General features: G+C 36.4%; 1 protein-coding gene across 11 annotated transcripts in view; it reads left to right on the top strand.

Annotated features, from left to right (window-relative positions):
* GPC5 (glypican 5) overlaps positions 1 to 21,255 on the top strand; it is a 593,323-nt gene that overhangs the window by 208,252 nt on the left and 363,816 nt on the right. Inside the window, exon 7 of one of the 11 annotated variants that reach the window (XM_064712853.1) lies at positions 736 to 827. The exons of the other annotated variants lie outside the window; for them this stretch is intronic. Within the exon in view, the coding sequence (XP_064568923.1) occupies positions 736 to 747 (12 nt within the window). The 3' untranslated portion in view covers positions 748 to 827. Of the gene's footprint in view, positions 1 to 735; positions 828 to 21,255 lie in introns of those variants that run through there. 11 annotated transcript variants of the gene reach the window in all.

Here is a 21,255-nt window from a genome sequence, read left to right as displayed (position 1 = left end):
CCTCCTTTATCCTATTTTTTTCTTAAGAAATAATATTTTTATTTCATTTTAATACATGTCATTATTCGATAATAAAGTTAATATAATTATTGGTTTTATCTTTAAAATTTTGACTATGAACCTATTTTTTTTGAAAAGGCACAATACCTCCTGTTTATCACAATTAATTTTCTACTGATAAGAAAAAATTTAGCATTTCTCTTGAATTTCTAATTTTAATGGGAGTTTGATTTAAAGGGTATTCAGTGAGACAGCATAATGTATGTGTTAGGAAGAAACAATAAAGGGATATTTTCTTAACAAGATCTGGAAGACAGGAAGGGATGCGTTCCTAATTGTTTGTGATTTTTTTTTATTGTCTGTTAAGTTTTGCTTTCTTTTGCCATAAATTTTAATTTAAGCTTGGTTCTTTAGGTGCCATAAATTAGCTGAAATGTATATGGTGTAAAATTAGCTTAAATGTGTATGGTGTGTACTGCAAAATGCTTTACACTAACACACCTTTCTCCTTCCCTTGGTTTGTTTTTTATTCTGAGGTGCTCTTCAGAATATTAAATCTCCTTGTGTTGTGAGTTCTGTCTTTCTGCAGTTTGAATTTCTGTTGGGGATTTCAATATGGATAGTATTAAAATTTGGAAAAGAGTTACTCCCTTAACATAAGGTAAATGAAGTGATGACAGTGTTGATTAGAAAAAAGAGAAGCCTTTATTTTTTCTCTCCCATCATATGTTTAAGGTGGGCATATAGGTGCTAGTGAGACAGTATTTGATCAGACTCCAGAAGAATCATGAGAAATGAAGACTACAAACCAACAGCTAAAAATGGGCTCCCACATACCACAGCCATCCTGCAAGCAGTGTTGCAGCTGCACAGCAATACACACAATCCAAGAACAGCTCTGGCTGAGAGCATTGGAGCCTGAAGACAAATTATCACAGATTCATGGATGTGCTGAGGATGGACGGGACCTCTGGTGATCATACAGCCCAACCCCTCTGCTCCAGCAGGGTCACCCAGAGTGAACTGCCAAGGACCATGTCAAAACAGTTCTGGAATACCTCTGAGATGGAGACTCCAAAACCACTTCAGGCAGCTCATGCCAGTGTATGGTCACCCTTACAGGGACAAAGTGCTTCCTGATGTTGAGAGGGAACCTCATGTGTTTCAGTGGGTGCCCATGGGCTGCCGCTGGGCACCATCCAAGAGACCCTGGCTCTTGGATGAGAGACCTCTTCTTTATACCCTTCAGGTATTCATGCACATTCATGAGATTCCCTGAGCCTTCTTTAGGCTGAATGGCCTCAGCTGTCACGGTGTCTTCTTACACAAAATATAGTCCAGTCAATTATCTTTGTGACCCTTCCCTGGATTCTCTCCAGGATCACCTGCCCTGACCTGCGAGCAACACTTGTAAAGTGAGGAAGACTACTGGTGGTCTTTGCCACAGAGGTACATCACTGGCTCATGCTCAGCTTGGTGTCCACCAGTACCCTCAGGTCCTTTTCTGCCAACCTGCTTCCCAATTGTGTGGTCCCCAGCCTGTGCTTGTGCCTGGAGTTATTCCTCCCCGAGTGCAGAATTTTTTTGTGTGAGTGGGTTTTTTTGGGTTTTTTTTCTGTTGGTTTTTTTTGTGGTTTTTTTTTTTTTTTAATGACTCTTTGAAGCAGTGTTTTGCTGTGAATTAATGGATTTCATGCAGGCCTGTCTTGGCAACATGTTTAATTGCACTGTATTATTGGAAATGAGTCTGTGCACTTGGATAGATAAATAACAATAAATAACGCATACTTGAACACAAAATGTAACTCATTCAAAATGTGTATATAAATACTTGGGGAATAGTGAATATAGATACTGTGCCTTCAAAGAGAAAGATATTTAGACCAATCTTCAACTTTTAAACTCCAAAACTGCTTGTAAAAATTGCAATTCCAGCTCTCCAGTCCATCGCATTCCTGTCTCTCCCAAGTAGAAGAAAATAAAAATATCCAATTTCCAGTGGACTAGTAATAGAAAATACTGAAAAGTGTCCTCCAGAGTGTTTAGTATAACAGTTGTCTCTGCAATATGTTATCTGACATGAAGTAGCAAAAAAATGCATTAGTAAGTGTTTATAGCACAGTTCTTGCCTAGAAATATCCAAATGAAATTAAATTGCCATCTTAAAAAATCCTTTATTACAGTGACCACAGCAAGCAATCTGTTTCTGTATTAGCAAGAAAAAAGTAGAATAAAACGAACAGTAGAAAATAAGTAAGACAGTGCAGCTATTATCAAAAGACCTTTGAAAGTATTCATTCTGAAAAATCATTAATTCAGTACTTCATGCTCCCAAATTTTCATAAAATGTACATCTATTTCAGCAAAAGATTTTATTCCTTTATTCCTATTTATTTTAGTTGTGCCATTTTCTATTATTTTTAGCACTGTTTTTTATGGTTTTTTGATAATATTTCAGAAAGCACTCAGAATGTGTGTCTCATTTTAAGTAAGTTATTAATGGGAAATGAAGTGGTGGTGAATACTGAGGAGGTATCCAAACTAGCCAGATATCAGCATCAGTAGCAGCTTGCAGAGTAGTCTGCAAGGATAAGGCCATGATATTCCCAATAAGCCTACTTCCTTTGGAGTACTGCACAGCAGAAAGTCATGGGAAACAGAAGTGAGAGAATATTGAGAGGTGAGAAAAGGAATGCCTGTCTAAACAGCATTTGCCAGCCTGCCTGCCGTACACTTCGATTTAAAGTTTGGATGATCACTTAGACTTTCAAAGACTTTTTCCTCAGCTGATGCCTCCTAATAGTTTGCCAAAATAGTAGAGATCTGCTCCCTGCAAGAGCTTTGTTGGACCCTTAATTGATTCCTCTGACTTACCCACCTGCACGCTATAACTTTTGTATTTCCATCTGTAATGCGGTCTACACGTTTTCCAGCCAGTTTAGCTGACTGGAAAAAGTCAGTATATAAAATACACTGGCAGTGTAGAATAAAGCAAACTATAATCTTCATGGAGTTCTTGGGGTTTTTGGGAAAGAAGTTGCAATAATTTTATTGTTGGTGATACCTCTGTATTCCAGTGCATTTAGAAAAAAAATAATTTTCTACCATTAGTCACACTGTTTTGTAACAGTAGTGTCTTTAGTGCTGCCTTGTAAAACTCAGATATAATGAAGCTTTTAAAAAGTAAACTCTTTACTCTTATATCTCTTCCTTTTCTTTTATAAGCATCTGGAAATGATTCTGTTGTTTTAAATCAAAACTGCTCTAAACAGGCCACCCATGGTGCCTGATAGAAATGATGGTAAATTTGGCATTTATCTGCCATGTTCAAGGGAAAACAGAACAATTTTCATTTTTGCATGTGTGATTGTCTGCAGGAACATGTACTTCCAGGATGTGAAGAACTGCACAGGGTTCTCTTTGCCTTATTCTGTAGTCTTCTTATGGTAATACAGTGAGGTGCTTGGTATTTATGACTTTTTCCTCTTTGAAACCCCGGAAGCAGGGAAGAGTTGTCTAGAAAAGTCTCATGCCATTGTTTGTGCTTGCTTATGAATCTGACTGCATATTGATTTTGTTTCACTAGACTGTACCATTATCTATATATCTACGTGGAGCACAGCAATCAACATAAACAGCTGGCTTCCTCCCATGCCTAATCATGGCCTTATTAACAGAATGTAGTAGAGAAAACTGCTAGTAACCATACAGCAATCTGGAAAAGGAAAGAATACACTTGTTGCACTCATCTCAAACAACTGAATAATTATATTCATGCATCTAACTTAATGCTGTTTCTGGACTTATGAAAGTATGCATGTACATGTTTTCTGAGTATATGTCGGTTGTTTGCCAGGATCAGTTTTCTGTTCAAGTGCTCTGATAGCATAGTATCACTACTCAAGCTTTTGAAGTAATATTTTACTAGTTTTTTTTAAACTATGTTGTCTTTAAAAAGAACATTTCTAAAAGGGACTAGCTCATAATCAGTTAAGTCAGTTTCAGGAAACAGATGAAATATCAGTTTGTAAGCTGTAAGTTCATGAGTCATTAAAATATATGCTATTATTAACAAGGTCTTATGATACAAACCTATTCCATGATTGCTACTTTATTTTTCATTTAAACTAGTTGAGTTATAGATAATTATGAGGAGAAATACATGATGATATATGCAAGCATTAAAAATAATCTACTTAATGTCTGTTTCTACATAGGTTTTATAAATTTCTTTCTTCCTTTTAGCAAGTTATATAAGTATATACACTTACAAATGCGCATACAGAAAGCATCTTTATGCATAATCACTGAAATATCCTATAACCTTGTCTGGTTTTGTGGCTAGAGAAAAATAACTATGGTGGGAATGTCCTCTGCTTGAAGGTAGCAGATAACGGGGACCTCTTTAGTCTTGTCTGTGAGGGAAAAGAAACGAGCATTGTTTGGAATTTTATTTGTGGTTCTGTCTTGTAATAGTTCTAGTCCAATGGCATGAAAGTAGATTAGTTTACAGAAATTTTGGCACAAAACTGGTATCTACTCCTGTAATCCAACATTTCCTGAATAATTATTTTTAATAGAGAAAAGGCCAAAAAACTACTTGTTCAGCTCACTATCCAGTAACCTCCATTTCAATCACAGCTTTCCTTAGCAAGTCTAATATTGTTTTGGCCCTTGCTGAGGTAGCATTTATCTACATGGGGAAAAAAAAGGAAACTCAAAGTCCAGTAGGGAACAACTTTATGTGGTGATTCTTGTCAAACTAGTTCTGTGTACAGTGGAAGTGTTTAACATGCTGAGTGCCTGTCACAAATGCCTCAATTAATTTCTTTATTGCCTCCTAACCAATTTTTTCACTTGCTGAAAGTTAATTTCTGCAATAGTTCTCCTTTCTGAGCTGCTCTGTCTGAAATGGAAAATGTTTTCATTTCTGCTTGTTTACTTTATAGGTTCCTGCAGACTTTCTTACATTAGATTTGATTGTTGAATTTAATTTCAGGAAGGCTTTAATTCTTTAAAGATAGCCTCACTTCTCAGTCACTCCTAGTTACAGACATTTAATCATTCACCACGGTGCAAACAGTCCATCAGGTTTTTAACAACAGAACAATGACACACAAAAATGGAAATCCATATTATGAAAGAGGCCCTAAATCAACCCTTACTGATTAATTTCCCCTTTATTCACAAAGCCTAAATCATTCTGACTGAATCAATCAAAAAGCTATTACCTTCATACTTGCAAGTGTTACTTTCAAAATCAATGAAAACTGAATTTATTTTTAAGATGCAATATATTACCAAAATAAGAGTTCCCATTTACTTAACCTAGAGATTTATCAAAAACTGCTACAGTTGGTAAAATCTTAGTGTTTTACCCTGTATATTTTTTGTGCTTTTTTTTTTTAATTTTCAGCTCTGTCCACATTTTCCAATTTCATTGACTTCGACAGCTGAATTGCTCTTAATTTTGTGAAAGTGTTTGTATTGTTTCTTTACATGAAGGCTCTCAGACAGAACAGATATTCAGGAACAGGAACTTCCTAGGGATATGTCAGTTGGCAGTAACTTTGGCTGCAATCACTATAAAATCAGGGAGTTCAGTACCCTGAATGAAGTAAGGAAGGACAGAAGCAGTGTACAGACTTCGGGACAGCAACAAGAGAATTGAGAAAGTTGGCTGATGTCCTTGCAAGGCTGCTCTCTGTCATCTTTGGAACATCATGGAAATCTGGGAAAGTACATGATGACTGGAAAGAAAGAGAAGCCTGAAGGTCAGCCCAAGGAACTACAGGCTCATCTTTGCCTCATTCCCTGGGAAAATCTTGCAATTGTCTTACCAGAGGTAAATTATGTCTGACCACCCTACTGTGATAAAATAACCTGGCCAAAACTTCAGAAATCATTTTGTGCAGTTGTACAGACTTAGAGGCTTCTTGGTTTTATATGCAGAGCTTTATGTGTATCTGAACCATCTTATGAATCAGATAACACCTTTCAAACAAGCTGAGATCTTTGACAGTGAAGTTCCTTCCAGCATGCTAAACCCACGTTTTTTGTTTTCAAATAAATATATCCAACATCTTGCTTATATTATATTCAGAAATATTATATTATATTCAGAAATATTATATTATATTCGGAAATATTATATTATATTATATTATATTATATTATATTATATTATATTATATTATATTATATTATATTATCCATTAAAATATCAGTATCATAGGATTATATTGAATTAAAAAAAAACTACTATCTTCATTTATTGCAAGAGGGTGGGGAAGGGCAACTATGAGTAAGCAGTCTTATTCTGATAGATTTGCTTGCAGGGCAAGAGAGGTAAATCTTGTGACCAAAGGAGAAAACTCTTGCAGAAACTGAATTTAAACTCTTCAGGAATGGATTTATTAGTCCTGTCATCCTCTGCTTCCTCCTTAGCACGCATCAACATGGTTCTTCTGCTATACAGAATTTGGTCATGGCTGCTGCTTCTGCTACAGGCGTTCAGAAATTAAACTTCTAGATTTGCAACTGTATGTCCCTACTGGTATTACTCCAGTGAGGATGGCAGCTTTTCTTCCGTATCAAGAAGGTATTTCAGTGAAATTTATTCCACTGAATGGAAACTGTATGTTTCTATGTTCACACTCACATTCATATTCAAGGCAGCAGAAACTCAGGCAATACTTGACTCACATTTTTAAGATCTTTTAAGTTGTGTTTTTAAATAGAAAGCATAGAATTTAGTGCAGTTAGTCATGCTTATTTTGGAAAACTATCTTTCAAATTCAAACAATAAGATCCTTCCGATCTTCCTAGAAGACTTCCTATCAATTTCATTGCAATTTGCTCTTATCAGATTCCAATTGGCCTTTTGGTTTCTAAGAGGCACAAATTAACAGGAAATAGAGACTTCAGTGACATTATTGCTATCCTTTTCTTTGCCATGACAAATTCTTAGAAGAAAAACAAGAAACTGATTTTCCATATAAATTGAAACTTAGTTCTTTTGTGGTAAATTGAAACATGAATTATTTATAATTTTTTTTTCCTTTTTGCATCTATTTTGGGGATGGGGCAGCAGTTTGGTGGGGTTTTTTTTCTTTTTTTTGTGTACTGTCTTAGCACAATAATTGATGTAGCTTTGAAAACTTAATAGTAATTGCCTCTCAAGAAAGAAGGCTTTTTCTCATTTTTTTTTCACACAAATTCTACCTCCTAATTTTCTTGTACCTCTAGTTCTTTTGTCTTTCACAGTTGCTTGTTTATTTTGACAGCTACATTTTTTCAGTCAGCATTTTCCAACACGTCAGGGAAATATAGAAAGTGATATGATGAAATCATAAAGAGATAAACATGTATGTCACAGATGTAAGAAAAATTGTGCAAAATCAGGACCGCGTTTGAGAACAGTGTTTCTTTCCTATTTGTGTGCCAGCCTATTGCTCTGGAAAACTTTTAATCTAAAGAAAAATAGAGATGTACTGTATTAAATTTGTTTCAACTCTAGTTCTTTTTAAAGGCAGGACCATAGAAGAGATTGTCCTAAGAAAAATAAACCAGTTATCTCCTAAGAAAAATAAACTAATCACTGAGATTTATTTTATAAAGTAGACAAAATGCTGTCACGTATATTTTCCTTCCCATCCCAATGCTGTGCTGATTAACTTTAGTTTTTACAATACTAACTAGATCTTGGTATGGCTTAGTGATGCTGCCTGAGCAGACTGCTCATTTGTGTGCAATCCATTTTTGTCCTTTAGGAAACATTATTCTAGTGTTTATAACATACTAGTTTATTTGATCAATACAATGCCACATTTACCATGTATAAACCATTTTCAAATTTATTTTAAGAGCCAGCAAAGTCTTGGCTTCTCTACTTATTAAAAAAAAAAAAAAAAAAAAAAGAAAAAATTTGTCTTGGATAATGGTGTTGGTCCCTCCTGTGAGGAATAGTGTCTGATGGTCTTTTATCTTAAAGGATCTATACACATGCTTCTGCAGTGGAATTACAGAATATGCAGCAATTAGATGAATTCTTAGATGGTTGTAAATTTCTATCATTGAATTAGCAATAGCAAAACCATGAATTCAGTTTGTTCATATGGGATTTTAGCCAAAGTAAATAAATCAGTGTTTTAATTCACTTGGGTTCAGATTTATTTAGACTTGTCATATTTAACAAAAGAAAATCATAAGCCATAAAGGAGCAGTCAGGCATGATATTAAACAGCTGAACATGTCAAAATGATCGGCATGTAGTTATGAAGTTTCATTCAGTACATCACTGCTCTACAGTTATTGTGTTTGATTTGTACATGCTTTAGATAAATTGATGTTGGGTGTGGAAGGCAACCTTTACTTAGCTTTTGTCCAGTGAGTTAAGGCATTGCTTGGGCAACATTTTCAGGCACATGGTGTGACTCTTGGGGTGTCCTGTGCAGTGCCAGGAGTTGGACTCAACAATCCTGATGGGTCCCTTCCAACTCTGCATATTTGATTTTTTGATTTTATGAATAGTTTCTCTGTTTCCTCAAAGGCACACTGATGTAAAGATCCCTTTATTTATGTTGTCATTTATTGATATCTATAGCCAGTAAATAAGGTATTTACAAACAGTTTTTTTGCTTGTCATATTTCTCCGCTGAATTTTCCAGCAAACAGAAATTGTTGCATGTGTTGCACATGTATGTGCAAATCAGATTGAACACTTTGCTCTATGTGGTTTTATAAGAAAGAATTCAGTTCTAGGTCATTCATTACTAATCCTTTTTGATCTCAGTGCCCTGTTAAAATCTTGACATTTGAGTTTTCATAAGCAGGCAACTATTATTAGTAAGTTACTTCATGAATGGTAAATAGCTTCACAACAGTTCCAAAGCATGTATTTTCCTGTCAATGCCCTTTGCAGCATGTTGTGCTCTGCCTCATCAAAAGAAAGGAGAACAGCTTATGTATTATTAATAAGCAACTCATTTATAGATAGGAAGTTGGTAATCTTTGAATATTAATTGGAAGAATTCTAAAGGAATTATTATAACAGAGACACAGAAGAAGATTCCTTCCTCTAAGTGTTGAATAGCATATTATTTTTGGACTATAAATTATTTACATGGAGTTGCTGCTTAGAACCAGGAATCTTTTATCTTTCAGTCCTTGTTTTAAACCTGATCAGCAAAATGACATCTATCTTCACATTTCCCCTAGAGCCTGACAGTCATGAAAGCACAGCCAGTTTTAGGCAGATGTTTGCTGCTGATAAGATGCATTAAAGCATGGACCATTAGCTGAACTGTTTTGTAAGTCATCAAAGATTCAGATTGTTTAACAAATTGATATCTATGCAGAAAACAAAAGACAGAGAAGGTCTGTGTAATCCTGCAGTAGCTCTTATTGACTGTCTTTAAGATCAACAGGAAGTGCTACATTGGGCAGAGTATGAACAGAATGGCAATGGGGCTTTTCAAAACAAGCTGAAAACTGAATGAAATACATCATTTATTAAAGTAATAGATCCCACTCACTACATCTCCCAAATATGCTGAAGACGACCTTTTTTTCTGCCTACTCACATCTATTGCTGTCATATTTAAATGAATTAAAATATAACTTAAGCTTTGCATAGAAACGCATCCTAAAACTATAATATGATACTTATGTGTGTGTGCTGCATGCAGTTTACAGCTACACAGTTAGAGTGTGACCTAAAGATAAAGATTACAAATGGATATCTGAATAGTAATAACTAAATAGCTGAATGGAGGAGAAAAAAAAAAAAAAAAGCAAAGGTTCTGGAAAAGAGTAAAGATGAGTAGAAGCAGAAAATATTCACTGAAAGGCAGATGAAAATTGTGGCAAAATGCAACACTGCTCTAGGGGGAAAAAACTGAAATATGAGATATATACTAGTAAAAATTTAATGGAGAAGACAAGCAAGAAGATAAAACATTGGAAAAAAAGGGAAGACAATACATGCCCCAGAAATAAAAAAATAAAGAAAAGAAACAAACAAAGGAGGGCTGAAAAGAGAGGCAAGAAAAGCAAGAAAGGAATAGCGTTACTCTGTGTGCATGTATCTAGAGAATAAGAAATTTCCTACTTACATGCAGATTATTCATATATACATATACATATATATGTCATTTCATGATAGCAACTATGTCTGTATATATTTAATTTTTTTTATGGCACAGAATCACAGAATGGGTAAGGTTGGAAGGCACCACAGTGGGTCATCTGGTCCAACCTCACTGCTCAAGCAGGGTCATCCTAGAGCACATGTCACAGGATTTTGGAGTCTCCCCCACTGAAGACATTCAAGAACAGTCTGAACACAATCTCTCTGGTCAGTCTGTTCCAATGTATGGTCACCCACACAGTAAAGAAGTTTTTCCTCATATTCAGGTGGAACTTCCTGTGCATCAGTTTCCACCCATTGCCTCTTGTCATATTGCTCAGCACCACCAAGCAGAGCCTGGAAATACCATCCTGACACCCTCCCTTCAGATACTTATAGATATTGATGAGGTTCCTCTCGGACTTCTCTTCTCGAGGCTAAACAGGCCCAACTCTCTCAGCCCTTTCTTGTAAAAGAGATGCTCCAGTCCATTGCCCATTGCAACCGTCTCCATTGCCATCCATTGGACCTCTTCCAGGATCTCCAGGTTTCTTTTCTACCAAGGAAACCAGAACTGGACATGGTACTTCATATGTGGCCTCACTAGGGTTTAGTAGTCCCTTGATCTAGTGGCAAAGCTTTTCCTAATGGACCCCAGGACATCGTTGTCCTTCTTGGCCACAAAGTCACACTGCTGGCTTGTGGACAGCTTGTTGTTCACCAGGACGTCCAGGTCCTTCTCCGCAGAACTGCTGTCCAGCAGGTCAGCCCCCAGCCTGTGCTGGTGCATGGGGTTATTCTTTCCCAGGTGTAGGACTCTACATTTGTAGTCTTTGTTGAATTTCAGATGGTTCTCCTCTGCCCATCTCTGCTGACTGTTGGGTCCTTCTGAAGGGCTGCACAGCCCTCTGGGGTATCAGCTACTCCTCACAGGTTTGTGTCCTCAGTGAACTTGCTGAAGAGGCCTCTGTCCCTCCAAGTGATTGATTGATAAGTTAAGCAATACTGGACCCTTGAGGGACCTTGAGGGACGCCATTTTTGACTGGCCTCCAACTAGATCCTGTGCCACTGATTATGACCCTCTGGTGTGAGGGTGGTCTGCCATTCAGGGTGGTCTGCCATTCAGCCAGTCCACCTCACTCCACCTCATTGTCTACTTCCCATTCTGTCCACACTTCCTCAGTTCATCAGTGAGGATATTGTGAGAGAAAGTGTTGAAAACCTTGCTAAAGTCAAGATAGACAATACTCACTACTCTTCCCACATCCATCCAGACAGTTTTATCATCCTAGAAGACAATTAAGTTGGTCAAGCACGATTTATCTGTAGTGAATGCATGCTGACTCTTCCTGTTCCTCCTTTATCCATGTAGATAGAGATGAGGCTGACTGGCACATAGTTACCAGGCCCCTTCTTGCCCTTTTTGAAGGTTGTCCTCATACAATGTCCTCATGCACTTGCCTGATAGATCTTATAGATAAACTTGCTCTGCCAAATGTTTGATAGACCTGGGTATTTTCATGTTCTGACATTTTTAGATTTGTGAACTTCAAGTATAGTTCCAAGTACTTTCCATGAGAGTGTAACTTTGTAGAAAATGGAGATAGTTAGGAGATTTAAAGAAAAAATATTGGACAAAGAATCAAGTAAATATTTGCAGTTGCAATCTAGTGAGGGTGTTGTGGTAGCCCTACTAAGCTCAGAAATACCAAATCAAAATTTTCTTTTTCTTCATCTAAGCTTTAGATTGCAGCCTGTGACTGGTAAATAATATATGTTAGCTCTGGGGTTATTTTTGTCTTATCTTTTAACACTGTATAGTTTTTCTTTCTTGTCTTTTTGCTGCTGGAGTTCATTATTGCAGATAAGGGGATAGATATATTACATTGGTTAAACATTCATTAATGTAGACAGCATTAATTAAAAACACTTTGAAATTTACTGCTACTTCAGCAGGAATGGAATGGAACCCCTTATACTAGTGCTATGAAGACTTTATTTACCTTAATGAAAAAATATTTTAAAGAATATATATATACTTAGCCGGGTGCTTTGCTCTAACTTAAGAGGCAAAATAAATTAAATCTTGTGTAAACATTAGAAGAAAAGCTAAGGCAGGTATGAGGATTGGAAAGTTCTGTTCCAGCTTGCAGAATGCTGTTATGTCCTTTCCTTTGTCTTTTCAAATCTGGACTATCCCCAGTGATCCAAATGTGTAAATTTAATTGAAACCTGTGTTCCACTTCTCTTCACATATTTTTACCCTACATACTATGCTACAGTTTCTTCAAGCTCTCTCCCATCTGCTGCCTCACTATCATTCCTCAGTTAAAAATTATTTTTTACCCTTCACATCACTTCAGTCCATAAAAGTTTATCAGTCAGACCACCATTTAAAGACATCTAATGTGTTAGCTGACTTTCTCTTAGATCCCAGATTTCTCTGAACAAGGTTTTCACACATGTCAAGACAAGAGCCCTGTTAACCTCTCATGGAAATGTCCATTCCAAATAGTTTGGTTAATCAGTGATTAAGTGGTTGGAGAAAGTTTCCTACACATTTTTAAAGATTCTCAGTCTAATTTTTTACTTGAAAGTAATTTTGTGACTTCAATACATGTTCTCACTAGACACTAGCTAGTTTTTTATAGCAAGCATCTAAAAGAAGTGCACAGAGGGACTTTATGTCTAAAATGTCAGTCTTTTGGAAAATTTCAAAAGAAAATTAAATAACTAGAGGATCCAATGCAGAGTAGTATAGTTTTAAATCCAATTAATAAAAGCGGCCTTAGAGCAGATAATATGTGTACGTGTCAACATTAATTTCATTTCTATAGGAAAAAACCTAAACCAAACAATCCCCCCCTGAACCTTATGCAAGTTTTGGTATGTTTTCCTACAGATTTCAAGATGAGTGAGTGAGTGTTTCATAGTGCAGCTGACACGGGCTGTACACTAGAGGCTATATATCAGGAATTAATTGTCACTTTGCAAGCAAATGAGATAACGGTCAGGCTTGCACAAAAATTACGCTGTCTCAAAAAAGTAAATGATTCCTTGGAAAGCACAAATGAACTGATAATCAGGAAGCTAGATATTAGTGGAAAGAAATAAGCTCCTTGAAACATCTCTACACTCTAAGAGAATTTTAATAAGATATTACAAACTTCAGTAACAGAAAACCAAGCACCAAAAGAATGGAATCTGTCAGAGTGATCATCTAGCTGTGTCTAGAGAAAAGCTGTAGAGACTTCTCACATTTTTCTTGTCTGATATTTTAAGTACATTACTGCAAAGAAAGTTGTTTAGCTCTACTAGAATAGGATTATTTTTAAGTTTCCATTCACTGAAGATTTTATTACTCTGGCATAAACTCAGGAGCTTTTCTTGTAGTAGATGTGTCAGGAGAAAGATATTAATTTCTTGGCAGATAAAAGAAAACTTACTTTGTTTAACATTTGCAATGTCATCATGCAAACTGGCTTAGAAATCAGTATGATTCCATGACTAGTGAAAATATTATGGGCCAGATTCAGTGTCACTGAATCTGGCCCATATTTTTTTCTGATTTCATAGACTATTTGATAATAATTATTTCCTGATTTGATAGAAGCTGTAAAACCTTCTATAGAACTAGTTAACTGAAACAGTGGAAGCCTTGCCCTCAACCCCAGGTTGGTATCACTTCCCAGAATAAACACATAGGCAGGCACTTAGGGGAGGAAATTGTCTTTGAGCATTTATTTGCAAGGCACAAGAAAAAAAAAAAGGACAGAAGAAAAGAAGAAAAAAACCCACAAGACTCAACAAGACTGCAAGACAGAGAAAGCTGGAGAAGAAAAATGGTGGACCAAGTGCAGCCTGAAAGAGATTTATTTTTTCCTTTGTAAATGAACTTGTTTGCATAGGGACTGTTTGACCCCACACAGCCCCAGTGTTTGGGTAACCAAGTAGCCAAAAAAGACAGTACTGATGGCAATCCTAAGATTTAGTTTCCATGGAGACAATGCATATGCTTGTACCTTGCTAAAGAAAAATGAAATTAAAAAAGAAAATGGAGGATGGAAAAATCAAATATGTCCCAGAAAACGTAAAATAAGACTAAGTTAGCTGAAAGCCTCACAAAAGTAATTAAAGCAAGGTCTATATATTTTTTCTAGAAAGTGGCAAATAACTCTAGACAAACTCATTCTTTATGCAATTAAAAAAGCCCATTACCTCCATCTCTTCTTCTGTGTTTTCCTTCAGAAGTTGTCCAAATCATAGAGTCCTGGAATCATAGAATGGTTTGATTTGGATCTTAAAGATAATTTATCTCCATGTCCCCTGCTGAGGCCAAGGACACTTTCCACTACACTAGGTTGCTAGAGCCCATCCAACCTGGCCTTAAACATTTCAGGGATAGGGCACTCACAAGTTTCTGGGGAGCCTGTTTCAGTGCCTCAATCCCTCTCACAGTAGATATTCTACCTAATATCTATTCTAGTATCTACCTAATAGCTATTTTACCTAATATCTATTCTAAAGTCTTTCAGTTTAAAACCATTTCCCCTTGTCCTGTCTCTGCATGCTTTTGGAAGCAATCACTCTCCAAATGAAACCAAGGTTGTTAGAAACAAGTACATTCCAGCTACTCCCAGCTGGTGGACTGCAATTTTTATTTAAAGTAAAACCAGTGGCATAGGAGACTAATGTGCCAGGTTGGGAATTTGAATGTCTGAGCAACCAGCACACAATCTTTAATTGCCAGTAATTTAGGAATGGTAATCTGATGCACAAGAATAGATGAAGCCTGGGGGAGAAATTATTCCAATCAGTCCAATCAAAACTTGGCTGGGAGCTTTGTAGTAGGTAACTTACAGTCAGAGATTAAATCTTTGTTGGAGCATCAGTTATGAAATTGTAGTCACTTCAGGACACTCATTGCTTCACCAATGTCACCAGGAAACCAGGGTATTTTCTGGTATATCTATTCTGTATCAGAGACTTAGAGAACTGAGAAATCACTGGGAGAACAGGAGAGCAATCCTAGAGGTGAAGGTCAACAAGGAAGTTCATTTTAGGATGAAAAATTAAGTCAGACCAAATACATAGGTAAGATTTACTGTTTGAAGCAATTTGTTATCTTTAGAGTTGCGAACTGAGGGACTTGGCCAAACCCCACAACTTTTGAGAAAGAGAACATAGAATGTTTGAAGTTATACTGATGATAATCAAAACTGATAAAATGACAATTTTGTGTTTCATGAAGCAAGTTTTTAGTTTTGGAGCTTACCCTGAGGAAACAGACCAAGATATCTTGTCAACATACATGTTCAAAATATATGATCTGGATCTAACCATAAGTTTTAAGTTGACTGGCCAAATGATGACCATTAGGAAAAAAAAATCCCGAGTTGGAAGATCTTATCTCTCATGCAACCTGGTACTAATGGGGACTTACTAGCTGTAGACAGCTAAATCAAAATAGATATACATGCTAAGATTAAAAAAAAAACACAAAAAAAACCCCAAAAAAAACCCAAAAAAGAAAAGAAAACAAAAAAAAGACCCACCCAACATTAAGAGTATGGTAAACATTTTGTTGCAGAGTGAACCATCAAGGAATGCAGTGATGAGTGAAGAAGATGGAAACTAATGCCTAAGAATGTTACAGATACAGCTCTGATGTCAATATGCAAGAGGGCGATTCAGAAGCCACTTGTATTGTGATAAGGGAAAGTAATGCATTTAATTTGTAGAGCCGAGTAAGTAGGCGTTAGTCCAAATGCTAAGATAAGCAGTTCACTGAACTGAAAATTCAGTAATTCGGCTGATATTTTAAAGGGAATTTCACAAGAGACAGGATCATTCCAAGTACAAGTTCTGCTCAGTTAGCAGAGCTTAATGACAGTTTCACACTGTAATCCCCCACCTCCCAAACAGCCAACACCCACCCCTCCAAAACAAAAAATAAATTTGTAGTAGGGAAGCAAAAGGGGGAACCTTGGTGCTTACAGAATAACTCCTCTTTTTTTCATAAAGGCTAATAAGAAATTAAAGCATGTTTTTTTTTGAAGATGCAAAATGTTGTGACACTGGTTCATATATGTGTACTGCAGAAAGTGATTAAGAGATCACAAACCGTATGATCAATTTTAGTCGGCAAAAGAATAATTGATGAAGTTTTGCACATACCTTAAGGTGTCTAAAAACCTTGGATGCTTTTCCAGTAAATTCCATTGTAACAGTGCACAGTGCACAAAATAATGACATAAATAAAATAAATGATTATTCATTTATGTGTCTGTATAGCTGGCAAATAAGGTTTTTATATTAAACTTCTGTTTTCTCTAACATATTCTTAACATATTCATAATTCTTTTATCTTGGTAATTCTCAGGCACAATCTTGCCTGAATAAACATCCAGAAGCCTTTTAGAATTAATACTACAGTATCATAGCAACTTTCTTAGTATGAGCAGAAAAACATCTATTTAAGATTTAAAAAAAATGAATTTCTGAATCCTTTGTAAAATCTGCTCCTGGTTTCATATGATCACAATAGAAAATAATTAGAAAGAAAATATTAAGTTTTATTTTTTTTTTAATTTATAGATAAATATAGCCCTTGCAAAAAAGTATCATTTTGGACCCACAAGTCCAAATACTTTGATTATTCATTCTAATTCCATTTTTCAGCCTAAAGTGAGACACAGAGCTGTCCGGTTTTCGGGTGTTTGGAGGGCCTGGAAAGGCCCGGGGTGGCCTTGGGGCAGCCCGCGAATCAAAGAATGAGAAGAGGCTTCAGTTCTTCTTTCGGTCTCTATGTTTATTAATTGTTTATCTAAAAGATTTTCTTTCGGCCCGACAGAGGTCTGCCCTACCGACAAGTCATCCTATTCTTTATACCCAAAGCTACGTGTACAATATTTATCATTTTTCCCCAATACCTTTTATTCTTATTGCCCGGTGCACTTTTAGTAATGACCAATCCCAAAGTGCCACCATCACCACAGAAGATGGAGGAGAAGAAGAAGAAGAAGAAGGACAGGACACGCCCCAATTCCTCCATCTTACTTCTCTAAACCCCCCTGTACAGAAATCTTAAACCCTGTGTCTCACCCTCTAATTAACTAATCCCTTCACCATTCACCCCGGTGAAGTCCTCCTATCCTCATACAGGTGTCGTCTCCTGTGTAGGATCAAAGTCCAGCCACCAGACACTTCTGGCAACATTCCAGGACTCCCGAGCCCCCCAAGGGTGGTCTCGGTGACTCGGCACCTCAGTCCTGAGGTGCTGAGATCCCACACAGAGCCAGCAAATAAAAGACTCAAACATAGAAAATAAGTTGGCTACTTAATTTAGTTTCATTGTCATAAATAAGTGAAAGACAAATTACATTAATCTGAAAAAAATTATTAAGGCTTCTGAAATTAAGTTCTAATAATCTAAGTGCTTATTATAACTTTTTAAATATTAGATATTGCTAAATCTAATAATGAGGAGGTTTTAATGGGTGTTTGGGAAAGCAAAATTGTTTGGGAAAAACTAGTTTTGCAAAAAGGTTGGGAAAACTAATTGAATCCTGTTTTTCTGTTTTTAAATCAATACTCAAAGTACACCCAAAGCTTAGACATTGAAAGTTATAAAATTTACAATTCAAAATTGTCTTTTTTAAATCCTCTAAATAAAAATTTGCCATCATATTAATTTATACCCATCACATAGTTCTTAACTTACTGAAGATTCCCAGCTGTAGAAGATTAATGGCTGCCTTATGAAGTGTGTGCAATGTAATTCCAAAATATAAATAGCTAAAATCCCACTGCTGTCTGTTCCAAATCACACTGCAAATATTTAGTGTGAAACTAGTGGAAATAACTGATTTACTTGATGGAATAAAAATGCATAATTTTTGCATTGACTTTATGTTGGTCTTGTGTATGGCTGTAACTACTTAATCACCTGTATTTGATATTTCTGCACCACAATTACACTATTAATATGCTAAACGAATGCTCAAACTAAGTGTGAATAGTGTGAATAGTATCACTGACCTTGATATCTAAGGCTCTATCAAATAGTGTTAGTTAAATAGTTTATACTATGTACAATTTTTGTGAATTTAATCTGAATAAATATTTTTTTCCTTGCCTCCCAAACCCTGATTTGTTGATGGTACTTAATAATGAAAGAGCTTTATTGTGTCCCCAGTTATTTGGCTCTAGATAATGGGGAGAAGTGTGAGGAGAGGTCTGGGTATTGCCATTGTTCTGATCCCACTTTTGACATCAAAATAATGCGATACACTGAAATAATGTTAGGGTCCAAGTATTAAAGGATGCCTCTGCCCAAATTAAGATGCAAATTAAGCCATTAGTATGGATTTATATATATATGGATTTTATACATAAAACATAAAATAAATAAAATAAAAATATATAAAATAAATATGAGGTAGAGACAGATAGGAAGAGAATGGGGAAGAAGAGAAAGAGAATGTGTAAGAGGGAGATATGAAGCAAAGATATCACCACCACAGGGGTTCCTGCAGCTTCCTGCTGGCCTTTCTTTACCCTGGTCTGCTCAGTGGTGTGGGTGCCCAAGTCAGGTACTGCTCTTTTACAGTCCAATCTTGGATATCCACAAGGTATATGTGCCCTTCCCATAACTTGGGATGGCGTGTGTGTAAGCAGTTGCTTCCTTTTCTCACAGTTTGCCATGGCTGGAATTTTTGTCTGGATAAGTTACCTGGATCTGCTTCATCAGGCCTGGCAACTTCTTTTTGTTGCCGCCTGTGCTTTTCTCCCACCGTTTGCACAGTGGTGTTTTGTCTGGTGTGCTAATTCCAAACCTTTCACCTTTGTGTAGGCCTGAAATTAATGCCTCTCTTTTTTACATCTGTGCCCATTGTGGTGGTTTATCTTCCAGGAACTTTCTCTGACAGTGAGCTGAGACATTTTAAATGTATTGTTTAAGTCCCGACAGCCGAGGAATTCACCTCCTTCGCCGTTCACGCATTGAAAGGGTGGAGCTCTGTTCAGTGGCTCAAAGACTTCTCTGAAACGTCTTAACCTATTTCATGTGGCTGGCAAACATGGCATGGGACCCGCAGGTGTCACAGGAGCAGCAGCTGGAGGCCCTGCAGGATAGACTTTGCTGTCTCAGGCGACACTAAATCAATACCTGCGGTCAAGTGAATTGAGCCTCTTGTCAGCACGCCGATAGCGTCTAAGAACCAGCAGATCAAATGTCAGTGTCTGGTTTCAGAGTGACACAAATAGCTCTGTAGACTCTATTGACTGTATTTAGTGGATCTTCACTGACTGTGATGATAGTTTAGATTCCTATCTTAGAGATAAATACGTGCCTGTGGTATGAGTGTTTGCATAAGTGAATTTTCTCATGTAGAAAATGGAGTGAGAAAGAATATTGCTTTAGTCATGGAACACATTGGTTTCTCATGTCAGTTTCCATCTTTTGCTCCATCCTGTAGCACAAGCAGGGCTTCTGGCATACAAAATATTTTTGTTTAAATTAAGCACCTTGAAAAAAAATCTCATTTGTGACCTGGGAATGTGAATGATTCTGTGCCAAGAAGTTGGAAGATGTGGATTAAATATTTGCTTCTATCTCCTCCTTCCTTTTACTTTCCCTAGGAAACACCAAGATTTTTTTGGGGGGGGTTTTAATTTGCAGCTAAGTTTTTTCTTTTTGTCAGGGTTTTTCTTTGTTTCTTTGTTTTTAAAATGATGTAGTGGCCTAAGGAATAGTATATCCAACTACCACTCCCAAAGAGCACTGAATTAAATTAATGCTAAGAAGCTGCAAAAAGGTGAATTATTAGGCCATTAGCCTTAAAACCTATGTCCTTATATATTACTGCTGCAAATAATCTGTGAGTGAAAATGAATTGCAGTGTTTTCGCTAGCTAAGGTTGGTTTATTCATTGATATAGTAAACTCCTAAACCATGCACTGACATGAATTGGTTTCAGTACTATTAAAGAAACTAAAAATTCAGATCAGTGTCTGACTTTTATGTTGCAAAAAAATAAAAAAAATAGACATGCATATAATTATGTTTTGTAGGTAGGCCATACCCACCGAAGCAGTGGCTGTGCTTTTGCAAGCAGTACTCCTGGAAAAAGTTCAGCAGTCTGAGATTACAATATGTGCAGGCATGTTTATTGCCATCCTTGAAAGGTTAAATAAAAGTGTGTACAGTAGAGACAGGAAACACTATTTTTCATTCAAATCTGTCCTTGAGGAGACCAATACCACAGTGCAAACCTGAAGTTAATAATTTAAAGGAGTGTGGAAACATACAGAAGATACAGAGAAAGCTATTATATTTAGAAAAGATAACTCTCAGGCAGAACCTGCTATTTCTACATCTTTAGCCTCCTCTTTAAAGCGAAGAAATATGGAGAATGGTTTGGGAAATATTTTCCTGGTTTATAATAATTTTCAGAAGGAAAATCTGGAAATTGAGCTTTAATCTGAAATTTCTGAAGAGAAATGATGAGCGAAAGAAGTTAGACACATTTGAAGAGAAAATAATTTTTATTAGTAAGGGTGGCTCACCAGTGCACTAATATGAAGATTAACTCCTCATACTGTGAGATCAGGAAGTTATGACTGAATGGCTTTTTGCATTGTATGCTTCAGTCACACTATGGTGCATTTCTTCCATGCTCAACTGGATGATTCTTAAAAGCCTGGTTAAATCTTTTCTTTTTTTAACTTCAAAGCTATGCATTTAGATGCTAAACTATTGTTTGTTAAAACTGTAGAAATGCATTGTGAAATAACTCATCCAAAGAGATATGCTCTATCTTTGTTTTACTGCAGCTTCCTTTCCTTCCTTTCCAGTGTTGGCTCATTATCCAAGAACCATCATTATCCTATTGTTAAATCCTTTTGATTTCTCAATTTTTAAGAGATATTTTGAGGTCTGTTGTTCTTGAGTTGGGGTTTTCTAAACAAAGTGCAATAACTAAAAAGGCATGGTCTGAAAAGTTAATCTAAAAGCCTAAGCAATGGGAATCAGAAAGAGCTGTCTGAATTTGTTTGGTGCTATTTTCTTCCCAAAATATTTTATAATTTTTTGTTATACTTAATGTAAAATATAAACCACTCT

Source organism: Zonotrichia leucophrys, chromosome 1 (assembly GCF_028769735.1).
Source record: "Zonotrichia leucophrys gambelii isolate GWCS_2022_RI chromosome 1, RI_Zleu_2.0, whole genome shotgun sequence".
Lineage (NCBI taxonomy): Eukaryota > Metazoa > Chordata > Aves > Passeriformes > Passerellidae > Zonotrichia > Zonotrichia leucophrys.
Note: the sequence above shows the minus strand (reverse complement) of the source record. Positions and strands in the feature narration are given on the sequence as shown.